The sequence below is a fragment of the Eurytemora carolleeae genome, unplaced genomic scaffold, assembly GCF_000591075.1.
Source record: "Eurytemora carolleeae unplaced genomic scaffold, Eaff_2.0 scaffold186, whole genome shotgun sequence".
Taxonomy (NCBI): Eukaryota; Metazoa; Arthropoda; class Copepoda; order Calanoida; family Temoridae; genus Eurytemora; species Eurytemora carolleeae.
In genome coordinates this window covers 310,929-326,109 of record NW_019396163.1, presented here as the reverse complement: position 1 = coordinate 326,109, position 15,181 = coordinate 310,929, and the positions used below count along the sequence as shown (strand labels likewise).

Below are 15,181 nucleotides of genomic sequence, written 5' to 3'. Positions count from 1 at the left end.
GGATACATTTCTAGACCAGGGGTGTTTAACGTGTCTAAGAAACACTTCTAAGAGGCCAAGAGTTAATTTAAGAAACACCTTGAGGAGACCAGGTGTTCTAGACACAGTCCAAAGGGTCCTTGGTATTCTAAAAACACTCCCCAAGAAGGAAACTTGTGTTCCAACAATCTGAGGATGACCAGAGTTTTCTAGCAGCCAAGGGTTTTTTAGAAATAACGTATGGAGACCTAAAGTGTTCTAAAACACAACTGATTGATCAGAAATGTGGAACAAATGTGTTTAATTCACCTCAAAGAAAGGAGAAGTGCTTATTAACATCCTCAGATATTTACATTTACTGTTTAGCGCCGAAAGTGTGCACTAAGAAAATTCATAGTTTGAAATATCTATGTAAGGTCTACGACATTGGAATGTAAAGATAAAGTAATTAGAAAATTAGAGTTTGTGGCAAAGACTCAATTCCTTTGTAATTTTTAAACAACTTCTCTTAGTTGAGAACAAAGCTGTCCTAATAAATATTTTCGAATCTTGATAAAACTAAATTACATATAATTCAAATTTATTTCTGAAAGAATGACAGTAGAACAATAGAACAAAGGTCAGAGTTTAAAACATTTCATAATTTACTACAGGGTCTCAGCATCGGGACTTTTAAATCGGTTTTGCCAAACTAATTCTTTAAAAAATAAGACTACTGAAAGTCAGTAGAGAATTTGTCGCTGTTTTAACTTGTTTCAACCCTAAAGCGTGCTAATTTGTACTTAAAGTCATATCATATGCATGGGATGGGATGAGAAAAAGGGATGTGGTAAGCTTTGAGGTTATTATGTTCAAATGCTACCAAAACAGCGAAAACTTCTCCATCTTCATTGGATATATATTTTAAATTTACCATGTCTTTTACAACATACTTTTGAGAATTCCCGCCAAAATTAGTTTGAATAAATTTCAATCTTCCAATCACAAGGAAAGAACACCTTTTCTACAGTAAGTCGTCGTTATAATTGATCTAACATAAAATGGCGACTTAAAAAATTTCATCAATATTAAATACTTAACAAGTTCTGACAATGGAATTTTCAATGGCACTTTAATATGTCATGATAGCAATGCGATATAGGCACTTAATGGCACTTCGGTAACAAAAGGACACTTTTAACAACTTCGCACAGCAAAGTTTTGGGACTTCTATTTAATATATGACCGATTTAGTCCAGGTCAATATTTTAGGGATTCACGGATTAGTTCCAATGTTTGTTATCACTGCAGGATAATCTTTTCATGTCTACATTTTTCTTGAGATCCTTAAATGGTTATTTTTTTGTGGTTTTAAGAGAACATTTGTTCCGAATCTAAATCGGCTCGTATCGTCCCGTTAATTAAGCTTGAATCCCGCCTAGAATGGCTTCGCTTAATAGTCGCCGTTTCATAATCTCCCGGTTTCCCGCCATATACTGAGGAACCGGTTTTGCTCCGCAGCGTTCCAGTTGCGTTACTGCGCAACGTGCCGCTGTAGTCGCTTGTGTTGGAACTTATCTGCTTGTGTTTGAGATCCAGCATAGGGAGAGATACATATAGATTCTGAGATTTAGCGCTGATATAATGCGGTGAGGTGACACCGGTTTCAATTGGTTTCCGGCATTTTAGAAGGTAGTAGACAAGGACCGCCCCTAGGGTCCCACCGACCCCAAAACCACACACACAGGCCCCTATCATCATATTTAAAGAGATTGTTCCCGAAATTGGTTCCACAAACTCATCCCCGCTTCGTAGTTCGGGAACGTCCATCCCACAAGGTTCTTCGTCTCGACCGGAACCGGTCAGGCATTCGGCGGTTCCGCCTTCCAGACTTCCGCATTCTCTGGATCTGGTTCTGGCTCCGCCGGCGCATCTTGACCAGGGTGACCAGCAGCCCCAGGTTCCAGGACAGGGTTGGGTGTTGCACTCCTGCTCAACCAAACTGTGACCTAGAATAAAATATAATATTTAATATTCGTTTAAAATTTCAATTTGTGTGTTCTCATCATGAGAAAATTTTTATCAAATATTTTGTCTAGTTTTCTGTTTACATATCTTATCCTTCATTTCGTCAGTATAAAACAAAAACAAAAGATTAATTGTAAAACATAAAGGAAACGCATGTTGAAAAATAAGATTGATTGAAAACATTTTGTTATGGATTTGAAGGCTAGGATATGTCTCAATGCAAACAATATTCATTAAAATGTTCTTAAATTCCTTAAATAAAAATCGAAATCATCAAACTTTCATTTTTTGTTTTTTTTTCAGGTGGACAATAAGAATTGAAATTTTTGTGAATTTGAAGAAATGTGGAATTCAGAATATATCGACCGTTTATCCACCTTACCTATACAATTCTCTTGGTCCTTCAGACATAGACGGAGTTTAAACTGCCTCCCTCCACCACAGGCCTGACTGCAGGCCGACCATTCGGTAAAATCCTCCGGAACCGCCTCTGCCCGTCCGCCACCGACGGTTGTGCATCTTTCAGGTCCATAGCAGTACCGCTTTTCCTCGCCAATCCTTCCAGCCTAAAATAAAAACGTTTAAAATCTGACTTGACTTCGTTATTTCACAAACTTGAAAATCTGGACAAGATGGGTTTTTATTCAACACCATTAATCCATTCTACATCTTTCCACTATTCACGCAACAAAAAGATGTCCAAAAATAGATTGGACCATTAAGATTCTTATTTTGGCAATTACTAACATATCAACTCAAAAATAAATGTATTTCTTGAAAAAAATAAATATAAAAAAGTTAAAAACGTTATTTTTAAAACACCCTGTGAGCCTACAGCCTCCCAAATTTTAATCAACCAAAGTAGAAATATATTTATGTTCATAATCTCGGCAACACCCATGTAAAAAAAGTAAGCATGCTTAATTACTTTTACAGAATCTGAAATTATACTAAAACCCTTGTCACCCTCCTCCCTACCCCGTCAACAAATTCTAAAAATGTATGAACATAAATTTCTGTAAAATGAATTGGTTTGTTTCTAGATTCAACTAAAGTTCTACAAAATCGTGCACCTTCAAATATAGCTCGTTACCCTCTCCCCTTCCCCAAAATAATGGGGGGATTAGGGTTGAAAATAAATTAGATTAATTACGCCAAACACCCTAAACCTAAGGCCGATATATATATGCTCTATATATATCTTACTATAGGTTTATTATATTCCTTAGCAATAAACCTTTTTAACAATGGTAACTAAACCAGGGGCTCTACAATTGGATTATAGAATTTTTAATATTCAATAATTTAATAATATTGTTTTTTTTTTTACTTCAAACATTTAGATGAATGTATAATTGTGGCTCCTATGGGTCTAATTCTATTAATTTGTAGCATCATCAGAAATTTGATCTGAGAAATAATTCATTTTTATCATTTTTAAAAGAAAATATCTTAACAGATATCAGGCCTGTAAGTGAAAGAGTTGTAGGACTTTATTTGTTCTAGAAAGGGGGCACGCACCCCTTTGTCCCCCCCCCCTCTTCTGGCATTATTATGAGGTGGAGTAATCAACGGAAATATTAATTTTCAGAAATCTGCAAAATAAAATTGAAAATGAACCTGCCAAATGATTTCTAGGAATAGTTCAAACACACACCCCCCCTTGGAAAAAATTCTTATTATAGCAACTACCGGGGGGAAGGTGCAACGACCACCACCTTATATCCCCCCTCCACCCTACATCAAATGTTAACCCCCTCTAAGAATGATTTAAATGGCTTCTTTAGTGCTTTAATTTCACAGCTAAATTATCTTAAACTTTAACCGAGTTAGCATTTAAATTTCATATTCATAAAGATTAAAAATTATGAATAAATTATCAGAATTTTTATTATCTTTATTAATCACTTTTTTACAAGAAATAATAAGTCATAAACTAATAATTGTTTTTATGATTAATATCTCAATTATTATTCATATTTTGAAAGAAAAATGTTGACTGTTACCCTCTTACTGTAATATTATTGTAAGTATTGTAAGAAACCTATATATTAGTCTAGCAGACAGGATGTTTAGTATCTTATTTCAAGCAAACCCACCTAACTCTTCACTAGAAATTCACCACGCTCCACACCTAATTATTTAGTTTTTCCATCTGTTCGTAATATTAAAGTTTATTAGATTGAACAATATTTTGAATAAAAAAGTTAAAATTCATGGCACACATGCCACGCCTCTTTAAGCTTCGGCCTTAGAAAATATCGTGGCCATAAATACAACTTATGACGGGATTGCAGGGGTGGGGATACTGCTTGATACCAAATAATATCTATATCTAATAGAATCCATACTTAACAACTGTATCCGTTATATATTTTATCAGAAAATTAAAATCTTTACAAGGTTAACATTAATGGGTGGTGGGGGGAAATAAGTTCCAGGGGAGTATACAGGAATTTTTCAGCTTTCTTTCCGGGGAGGGGGGGAGGGGTCAGCACACTTAGGAGCCTGAAACCCCCTAGAAATCATAAATTTTACTAATCCAGGCTAAACACCCATAGCCCCACCCCTCTTTAAACGCCTTTTAAAATTCCCCCCCTTCCCCCATTTTTTACCCCCGCATGCAGTCAACAACAAATATCTATATTTGTAAGATACTGAAGACTAAACACGAACTTAAGGATTTATATTTTAATCCTTAAAGATGTTTTAATCCTCACTCTCAGTTTTTAATCCTACATCATCCACATACAAGCTAACATGCATGATAGATAGATAGAAAATAAATAAACCGTTAAAATGACAAGAAAATAGATAAAGAAATAAAAAAAGAGGAAAAGTTACATTTTCTTATTCAAACAAATCAATCGATGTGCTTTCATATTGTAGAAAAAAGCTTGATTTTAATTACTTTAATACTGTACTAAATATAATAACTCAGCACTGTTTGTTTGTCTAGCTTTGTGTATGTCCGATCATAACTAATGAACCCCTAGGCCGATTTGCCTCAAACTTTGATTGAGGAACTTGGTAAGATAAGTGGGTTGACTTTTGTAGAAAAGCTTAGTTTTCAGACAAAGCTGGGTTCCCAAGAAGTTCTATATAAAGGTGTGTTGATAGCATTTTGGAGAGATCTTAAAATGAAGGAAGATGTATTATTAGGAAATGATAAAATATAAAAAAAACTCGTTTTTAAAAGATATTGAAAAAATCAAAAGAACTTGCTGTAAAATGTAGGTATAAGATTTTTTTTATGAAAAACTTAGATCAGATTCGTTTAATGCAATGAGACCATATTTAAAGATTTTTATCATGAGAAGTTACGGGAAAAGATCAAAGTGCATGGTTTTGGAACTTGCACAAAAGATTTGCAAATATGGCAGATCAGAGTTGAATCTGCAGTCTGACTAAGAGATGAACAATTTTGAAGGGGCCAAATGGGGTTAATAAGAGTCGGTCGGCAGGAACTAACGAATAAACGAATAAACGAATAAACGAATAAACGAATAAATAAATAAATAAGAGGATGGATAATGGATAAACAAGATAATCAAATAAGATTGATGAATTAATGAATAAACAAGAATGAATGTGCTACTGGCACATATTCTTATTAATGTGAGCTGTCAAAGTATAATCCGAACAAATCACCAACTTAATCTTTAATATTTCATTTTGAAACTTTTGTTTTGAAAGTTCCTCCTTTAATCCCCCCACATTTCCACAGCCCAGGCAATAGCTTTAAATTCATTTTGAAAAACATAATATTGCTTAAATTGCAAAATTTGAAGATGACATTTAAAAAATCTATGAATAATACATGATTGATAAAAAAGTACATTGATAGAGGATGACTTTTAAAATTTTGTTTATCTAACTAGTTAGAAGGTTAACCCACTAGACCTCCCCCCCCCCCGGGGTTATGGTGTGGTTGTAAAAGGTTAGAATGAGTGTAAGTGTGTACATCCTGTTGTTTACATTCAACCCAAACAAATAAACAAAGTGAATGTGTGTCGTTACAACTTTGCAAACAAATGACCTAGCTAGATGCATTTATAGTCGATAACTTAAAGATGACAATTCAAAAATATATATACTCAAGGTTTACATTCGAAAAATTATGTTCGAGTTCAAACTTAGCGCCCCCTCCCACAATCTTACATAAAAACCGTATAAATATATTTGTTTTCATAAATTTGTTATCATTTAATATCTGTTTTTCTTTTAGACGATACGACGCCATCACATGAACTTTTCCAGTTTTTAAACAAATAAATAGTTGTTTTAATAAAAACATCAGGCTTTTCCAATTCGTATATCCTTGAAATCAACTTTAAAGGGCGTATACAGGAATTTGTCTGGGGGGTCAACGTTTTTAGACATTTTTTTGAGGGGGGGGGGAGGTTTACCCCCATAGCATCCTCGCTGAAAAGCTACAGACTATTCATTTCTATCCATTTCTCATTATTCTTCTTTTATAAAAATATCCCTTATATTAATAAATTTTAACTAGATTTCGTAAATTTCCCAATAGCAACACTGTTACATATGCAAATTTTATCAAAATATTATCATTTGCTCCAGAATCAGATCTTGAAGGTTAAAATAAATGGAAATTTGTTGGTTTCGTTTTTCTCTAAAACCGCCATGAAAGCTTTTTTATGAACGTTTCAAAAGTGTAAATACTAAGGCAACCGTCTTTTTTTAACATTAAAAGCATCTAATCCTCTCCATAAAATCTACTTAAACCTCCCCGTCTTTAGAAATGTAACTCTCTACTCAACCAAATTCGTGGATTTTGTATATTTCCATTTCTCAAGAGTCAAGGTTTCGCGGGATTTTTCATAGGTTTAGTAAATACACTTATAAATCCTCGGGTCTGATTCTAAGTCACGGACCAAAACCAACACTGATATAATCAGGAATTTTGGGCGTGTTTGAATTATTCGTGAGGGGGGGGGGCAGATGGGGCAAAGGTGTGAGCGAAACCATAATAATGATGTTGAAACTTGAATATTCCAGAATGAAGAAACTGATTGATTTTGAAGAAATCATATATCTACAAAGGTCAAGTGAGTTTATGGTTAAATTATGGATGAATGGATTCCTTGATTAAAGATTTCAGAAACCATAATTCTTAAACATTTGTTGCGGGATTTCCACCCCGATTTCTAGAAGGAGTTTATGGATTTCTGATATCTTGTTAGGGTTTAAATAAATATGGTCTCAAAATACCATGTCTGTCCATCTACTTGTCTAATGTCTAGTGTGGTTTGACAGGATAAGGAGAAAGTTTAGCACCTATCTAACTATCTATCTATCTATCCACCTCTCATCATAATTCAAAGCACTGACTAGGGTCAGAAAAAAGGCTGTAACTGCATACACCAAACCAAGGATACCCCCACCCAAACTTATATTTTCACCCCTCTAAGCTTTAACCCCAAACCCAGCACTCCTTAAGATTGGTATTTGTGGTATATTTGTATTCATTGATGCATCATTGACCTTGTACTCTGTCAACTTATGTAAATTCAAGAAACTATAGTCATGTACGGATACTTAACTAGTATCTAGACATGTACAGACTGTATAGTATAATATAGAAATTTACATGTATTTGATAATGAAATAGTTAAAGATTGCCTGCCTAGATACAGGAAAAAATATCTAACCATGTACCGTTTCTCACAAGCCGGTGGATGAGACATGTGAAGAACACGGTGTCGTAATTCAAATCTAATCCGATTTGATGGATTTGAATTGACAGACTCTTGTCAGTCCAAGTTTTCCATGTTATATGATACATAGATTAAGAACTTTTCTCACCTTACTGATAGCCACAGGAGACCTGTAGGTGAACGTAAATCTCTTCTCGTACCATCCTCCCGCGTCCTAAACAACAAAACATAAAAATCCGCAAACTAGAAATTTGAAAATCCGCGAAAATTAATTCTTATCATGGGTTCTTCCTCCCCGCTACCTGTTCCTTCATTCCCCCTCCCTCCATCCTACAGGATGTTTGCAGTACCTTACCAGGACACTGTGTGTAAACAAACAAACAGATAAACAAATATTGAAACGTGCTTCAACATAATCTTGATTGGAGTAAGCATTCACACTTTAATACGTTTACACATCCTTTATAACATGGGAAGCAATAATGGAAGGGGGGGGGGGGCGATTTCTTCCATCCCAAGTTCACTTTAAAGACAGGATATGAAGGGGGAGTACATCTCCCTTTTTTAATATAGGGGACGCAAGTTCCGAACCGTGCTTATGCGCCGAACCTGACACTGTCAGGTTTTGGAACAAATATTATGATCAATGTTTCAGTAACTCTTCCTGTGCCAATTAAAAAACTATTTACCAATATTAACACGACGAGAACTAAAAATAACACTTGTTACTTTTTACTTCTTTTCTAAAATTAAAACTGTGAGCGGTTGTTCATTTTTAATAAGAACTTGCGGCCCTTGTAATAACAATTTTTAATAACATGTAAGACAAAAAGATACCTGAGTCGTGTTAATCCAAGGAGTCCAGTTGGTCACGTCGGTATAGTCGGCACAGGCGGGGTTTTCACACTCAGCCCACTCTCGGTCACACCCACTACACCCGATTCCGTAGCATTTTCGAGCTCGAGATCGGAATCCTGGAAAAGAAAAGTCGGTTTATAAATATTCTTTTATACTTGATGAGATAGAATGTATCCCTTTTTCATATCTATTTTTTGGTAATTTATGTATTTTAAAATGTTTACGAATTTGTTGTCCATAAAAACAACTGCCTTGCCCAAAGACTAAACTGTACAGTGTATACTGCATGGGAATCAAGTCTACTGATTTGTTTGTTAACCAGTTAATTTTTAACGAACTCTTGAATAATCAGATCAAATGTCATAGATAAAAGTGTAGAAGGTCAAATAAAGGGGAAGTTTGTCGATAAATTAAAAAGTTTGTGGTCATTCCCCCCCCCCCGCATTTGTTAAATACAGAGGAAATTCTCTCTTAAAAAATAATAAAATTGTTTCCTTTGTTTTAACCTCTGGTCTTAAATATGGTTTATGAAGCATTTAGCACATTAAAACTGCATTAAAATGCATGCAACTGTGCTTAGTCCTATTAAATGCATAAAACTGTGAATAGTCCCTTTATATATTGAGTATACCGACCCAAATATAGTGTTGTAAACCGTTCACTTAAATATTTAGTATTTGAGGGCAGGGAGGGGAGGGGGGTTTGGAGCTTTAGGGTAAAAATGATGATTTTTAATCTTAAATAGTGCTGATATACCTGTATCATAAAACCAGCTAACAAACAAAATGAAGAAAAAACTCAGTTTTCAGAAATGAAAACTGGGACATTAAAAGTTAAGTTTTCAAATTCTTTTTGATGGGGATTAAAATGATTTTAAAAAAGGTATGAAATGATATTCGAGAAAATATACTCCCCTGAAAGGCTCTACAGTTATTGAAAAATGCTTTATGTTTTTGAATTGAGGACATAAAATTGTTTTTATAATCCTCTTTTTTAAAGGGTGGATTCGATTTTTGAACTGGGTTTGTGCGGTTGTTTTGTAAAGTTAAATAATTTGAATTGTAAATAAAAACTAGAAGTGGGAGGAATAAACATATTCTAAAATAAAAAGCATATGTTTGGAAAATAAGATAAAACGCTATTTTATTTTGAATATAATCTGTTTTTATAGGTTTCAACCCACACACAACACACCAAATCAAGATACGAGTGGAGGGGTTGGGGTTGGGAGGAATGCTGTATCTCTGTCATTCCAAATTGAGATTGAATACTTGGATACTTAAGATTGATATATTCTTTAAATATACTAAATTGGATGGAAACTGTTCAAGAATATTGGAAAGAAAAATGTAAAGTCGAATTGTATTTTTTTACAATAATGCTCTGCATGCACACCTCTAGTCGATAAGGATTGGGAAAAGAGAGAATGAAATAATTCATCATTTTAATAAAACAATTAAAGCCAACAAAAAGCTGTCGTATGGTATCAAACTTTAATTTATCAAAATTAAACTTATCAGCTAGAGAAGCAAAAAGTATATTGTTCATTCGGAAAAATATTAAAACTGTGAATAACAAGTCAGTTTACAGAATTTTATCTGTATTCAGAATGGCTGTGTTTAGTAATGGGTGGAGCTAGATTTTAATGGTTTTAACCTATTTTGAGAAGAGAAGGGGGGGGGGGAGTGACAGGGAGGGGCGGGGCTTTCAAATATGATAAGAATCCTGATAAGGTTTGTGTAAAGTGCATCAAAATGGTTTTAAATGGTTTTAACACGGTATTTCTGTTGTTTTACTTATGATTTGCCTAGAAAAAAAGGAGGAGTAAATACAAAAGGATGAATTTGAGATGAAAGAAAGAATGACCAACCTGAACCACATCTGGCACTGCAAGCTGTCCAATCCGACCATTGAGACCATGTTGGAAGATCCGTCCTCTCCTGGATCATTAAGCTGCTCGCCATCTGTCCAGGACACGGTGGTAGATCGTCGCAATAATGCTCTTCCCGATCCCGTCCAACACAAACCCTACCGCCGAAAGCAGGCTCAGGATTTCCGCAAAATCTTTGGCGGGTTTTCAGGCCCACGCCGCAGGATTGGGAACAGCCGGACCATTCGGACCATCGGGTCCATTGTCCGTGTTGTGTACAGTTGGTTACAACAAGTCCTGGACCCTCACATCCAGATCCGCCGTTCGCCGGTTTCGGTTGGTCACAACTTCGCCGTCGACACATGCAGTAATCTCCGCCGCTCTCCACCCGCCGATCAGGGTTAGAAAATGCGCACTGATCCCAGGCAGTCCACTCGGACCAACCGCCGTCCACGGGATCCGTGGTGACAGGGCAGGTGATGACATTCTGCTGCCAGTAGGCGACCCTAGGGTTCTTGTTGGGGGCAGTGGTGCATTCCTCCTTGTTCCTATTCCAGCCACAGTACGGGTCCATACCGTTCAAACAGTCTTTCTTAGTTGTAAACCTTGAACAATTGAATTGTACACAAAAAATCGCTAGTATTGTATGAGTTAATTAATTTACTACATCTAAAATTTTGAATTGAAATAGTGAAGTAAATGAACCATATTTAATAAAGGCCGGATATGGATGAATATAGATTTCTTATCTGATTTTAAACACAAACAATTTTGATTATCTAATACTGAATAGATTCATAAACTGCATAAACACAATTCAACCAACCAACAAACAAATCAAACAAACAAACAAACGACTAGCCAACCAAGAAACCAGCCCACCAAAACAACCAGCCAAACAAAAACCAGCCAATCACACAACTTGCCAACCATTAAATCAATCAACTTAATACTCAGTCAACCAAATAAACAATGAACCAACCGAACAATAATCAACCAGCCAACCAAACAAACACCCAATCAAACAACTAGCCAACGAGGCAATCAATCAACCAGCCAACATCCCGGCATTCATAAACCAGTTAAACAAACAACCAACCAACCAACAAGTAATTTCCAATAAGACTTTTCGTCTATTTTTTTGCATCTTCTTCTTCAAATTCTACATGAATACAATTACGTAAAAATACATGTTTACAAATCTACCTGTGACATCTCTGGACCGGTATTCTGAGGACAGCCTCGTCGGTGGTTAGATAAAGCGAGGCCGTATTTGAGAGTATTTTCATCTCTCGTATCCGTTTTCTGACTCCGCTAGGGAACGGGTGTAGGAGCTCAACAAGACACGTCTCACCACTCCGAGGGTTGAAAGAGAGCTTCCTGAAAGAGAACAAAAAACTTATTAAAAAGGAATGAAACAATTTTAATGGGCTTTTTCAGTCCTGGTTTATAAGTCTAGGGGCCGAATTTAATGAATTTGAACTGCCTATCACCAATTCTAATTTGAACCACCGATTTAAAACCTTCCTAAATCTTAAACTTTGAATCGGTGGTTCAAATTTGAAACGGTAGTAAGCAGTTGAGCGACTTGTAGCTCAAATACATTAAATTCGGTCACTGGTTTAAAAAGTTAAGACATTTATTGACAAAAACTGTGAAACAATAGATTGAAACGTTAGAAGGGAGAGGGGGTAATAATAAGTGCTGAGGGGGTTTAGTATAATAAAGAAGGGGAGGTGGGGGGAGAAGGTGTCTGTAACTTAACACCTCTTTTCTTAAAAGGAAATAAAAATGTTTTCCAAGAAGAAGCAGAGAGCCACAATCCTAAATCCTGAAGATTTCAGATTTCAAGTGAATCATATTTCATATGGATACAGGGGGAGTCCCGAAAAAAATCCCAAAAGCTTCGAGTCTAATCTCAACTGAAAAAAAATATACGAAAAAGTCAGAAGTCAAATTTCTTAAATGTTTTGGTTATCAACCCTTTATTTATCTTTACTAAATGATAAAGTTAACCAAACTTGAATAATTTACTATTTCATTGTTTCCTCCCCCTTCCCCCCTCCTCCCTTACCCTATTATTATGTTGAAGGAAAAAGTCAAAATTTGTAAAAATCTTAATAAGCGCATATTTGGACTAATTTTAGTCATCCCAGTGCAATATTGCGTGCTGGGGGGGGGGAAACAGGGGGGAGGAGTTAAAAGAAATATTTTAGGGTAAAGCAGAAAAAACTCTTATTTAAAATAAAATGTATATATTTTAATATGTAAAAGTATAATCATAGAAAGTTTCAAAAATCTTCCAATACGGACATATTTAGGCTAATTTCAGTTATAAATGGAGCCATATATTGCATGTTTGTAAGAAAAATGGGTATAATAATATGCAACATAGGGATTGACGTATATTGCAATGCATATGAAATAAATTGCAATCTAGACGAAGAAAGGAAACCAAAAAAACCCGGAAAAAATACCAAAAACTTAAACTATCTACTTGCGAAGTCTTAATTAGGTTAGACTTTTAGACCCCATAAATAGTGATATGTTACAGAATTTTATGGCCAGATTCTAAAAAATTTAAGTGCATGCAATATATGTATATGAGAACCATGAAAATGAAAATTAAAAACTGAATAATTGAGCCCCCCCCCCCCGGGACTTGAGAATAGATTTGAGTTAAAATGCAATTATTAAAGTGTCAAGAATCCAGAATTCAATTAAATTAACACGACACAGTCGACACACTTGTTACAACACACGAAAAACGGGAAAATTGAGAAGCAACCTCCTCCTCCCCCCCCTCTCCTTTAGCCCATCCCCCTTACCCTCCCAGCTAATAAATTTCAATCCCCTTTCATTCACTTGTACACCAACAAGAAATTTGATGTTTAAGAACAAATATTTAAAATTTTCACCACATCCAACTAATTCTCTAGGGTTTAAAATACTTTACATTTAGCTTAAAGCGATTGTGAAAAATGTAGTAGTCATGCAAAATTAATGTATAATTTTTCAACTTTTTGGGCAAAATATTTGCAAAATACTCGCTTTTTTATTTTGTTTTCTTAGATATATTTCATTCATTTTGCAATATCTTAACCTATCTTTTATTAAGCTATTTTGAAAATGCAGAAAAGTGCATTTGATCGTTGTAAAGGACACCGCCAAATTAGGGGTGATTAAATTAATGCATGATTTAAAACTTGTAACGCATTATTTAATCTATCCAAGCAAAACTGAATTCGGACATTTTTATACCTTAGGATTAAAATTAACCTGAATGTTTAACCCCCAGTTGTAAAAAGATTAAATAATATTATTTTTAAAATTTCTTAACACCAAAGAGTTGGAAAGTAAAAAACCAAAATTCAAGAAAAATATTGCTTTGATTTAAGAATATATATTTTTTATGTCTTGGTAACAAAATAGTTTAAATATTAGGCAGTTAAAAAAACAAAGCCATGAGATGTAGAGTTTGCACACATAATAAAACTTAACTGCCAATAAATTTGCACGCCAACCAATCCTTTTGCTCTGCAAATTTCTATGAATCCAATTCTTGATATTTGCACGATAACTAGTTTAACCCCCCCCCCCCCCAGTTAGCAAATAAACCCCCCCCCCACATACACAAACCAAATAACTCTTCCATACAAGTCCAATTACCCATTCCTAAAACCTTTAAAAAAATCGAATTTTCACGTGACCATCAATTTAGGTCCCATTAAAACCTCTGTCTGATAAAGAATGAATGAAATATAATTTTTATTCTCTTGAAAATTTGTTTCTTTTTAATAAGATTTTCTCAATAAAAGTCTTGCAGAAAAAAAATCGAGGAAGTTGTCAGAATTTAACTCTGTGAATAGGACGAGTATTTTTTTAAATGGGGTCACTTAAAATTACAAAACAGTCCCTTTAAAGACCTGGAAAATGACATTATGAACCAATCTGACCTGATGACTCCTGTTTCTGTTGTGATAAAGATGATATGAATGTTAGTATTATCCTGGTGTTTGGTGGGTACACTATCCACGGCTATCTGCTGGAACCTCGTCATGGTCTCCTGGTAGAGGGGTAGTCTGGTGCTCCCCTTCAATAAACAATATTTATAAATGAAGAATGAGAAAAAGTTAAAGAACAAAAAACTGTTAGAAGTAACGCACAACAAATTAATTACGCCCCAGATAGTAGATATCATAGTTTTTTCAAATTTTGACATCATTTATTAATTTATTATGGAAAGCAACAATCAAATGTTGAGTTCTGGGATTTACCCCGAAGTAAAACATGACAAAAAATGTACTTCTTGTAGTACATCAGCTCAAGCTAGATTTCCATGAACTATATTGTAATGCAAATATAATATTTATCAGAGGCGTACAAAGGGGGCTACGAGTGATAACCCCCCCCCCNTCCTGGTTCTGTTAGGCCCCAACGGCTGCTAAACCCCCCTTGAAAAGAAAAAAAATTAACCCCACACACCCTTGAAAATTCCTGTGTACGCCCCTGATTATTTCTTATTATAATACCTGCACACTGGTGTCCATAAGCTGATATTTCCTTGCTATAAGAAGAGCATCTGAACCAGGTTTAGCATCGCAGCTGAAGTGGCTAAGGTCGTCCTGCACTGGACCCCAGGTAGAATCTGACCGCGCCTGATGCTTGAACGGACCTGACAAAAAATTTCGTTGAAATCTCCAAAATCTGCCAATCCAAAAAAAAATGATAAATATAAAAGGGGATGGTGGAGTTGGCACATTTGATGTAGGGGGGGGGGGGGCCC

At 35.3% G+C, this 15,181-nt stretch overlaps 1 protein-coding gene across 1 annotated transcript in view; it reads right to left on the bottom strand.

The window, feature by feature from the left end:
• Nucleotides 1-542: 542 nt before the first annotated feature.
• The window catches only part of LOC111696897 (semaphorin-5B), a 19,224-nt gene continuing 4,585 nt past the window's right edge, over nucleotides 543-15,181 (bottom strand). The window contains exons 5-12 of the mRNA XM_023466674.1: nucleotides 14,928-15,070; nucleotides 14,352-14,488; nucleotides 11,602-11,775; nucleotides 10,396-11,000; nucleotides 8,505-8,641; nucleotides 7,816-7,881; nucleotides 2,369-2,552; nucleotides 543-1,967 (exon numbers count right to left, since the gene is read on the bottom strand). Of these exons, the coding sequence (XP_023322442.1) occupies nucleotides 1,330-1,967; nucleotides 2,369-2,552; nucleotides 7,816-7,881; nucleotides 8,505-8,641; nucleotides 10,396-11,000; nucleotides 11,602-11,775; nucleotides 14,352-14,488; nucleotides 14,928-15,070 (2,084 nt within the window). The 3' untranslated portion in view covers nucleotides 543-1,329. The remainder of the gene's footprint in view (nucleotides 1,968-2,368; nucleotides 2,553-7,815; nucleotides 7,882-8,504; nucleotides 8,642-10,395; nucleotides 11,001-11,601; nucleotides 11,776-14,351; nucleotides 14,489-14,927; nucleotides 15,071-15,181) is intronic.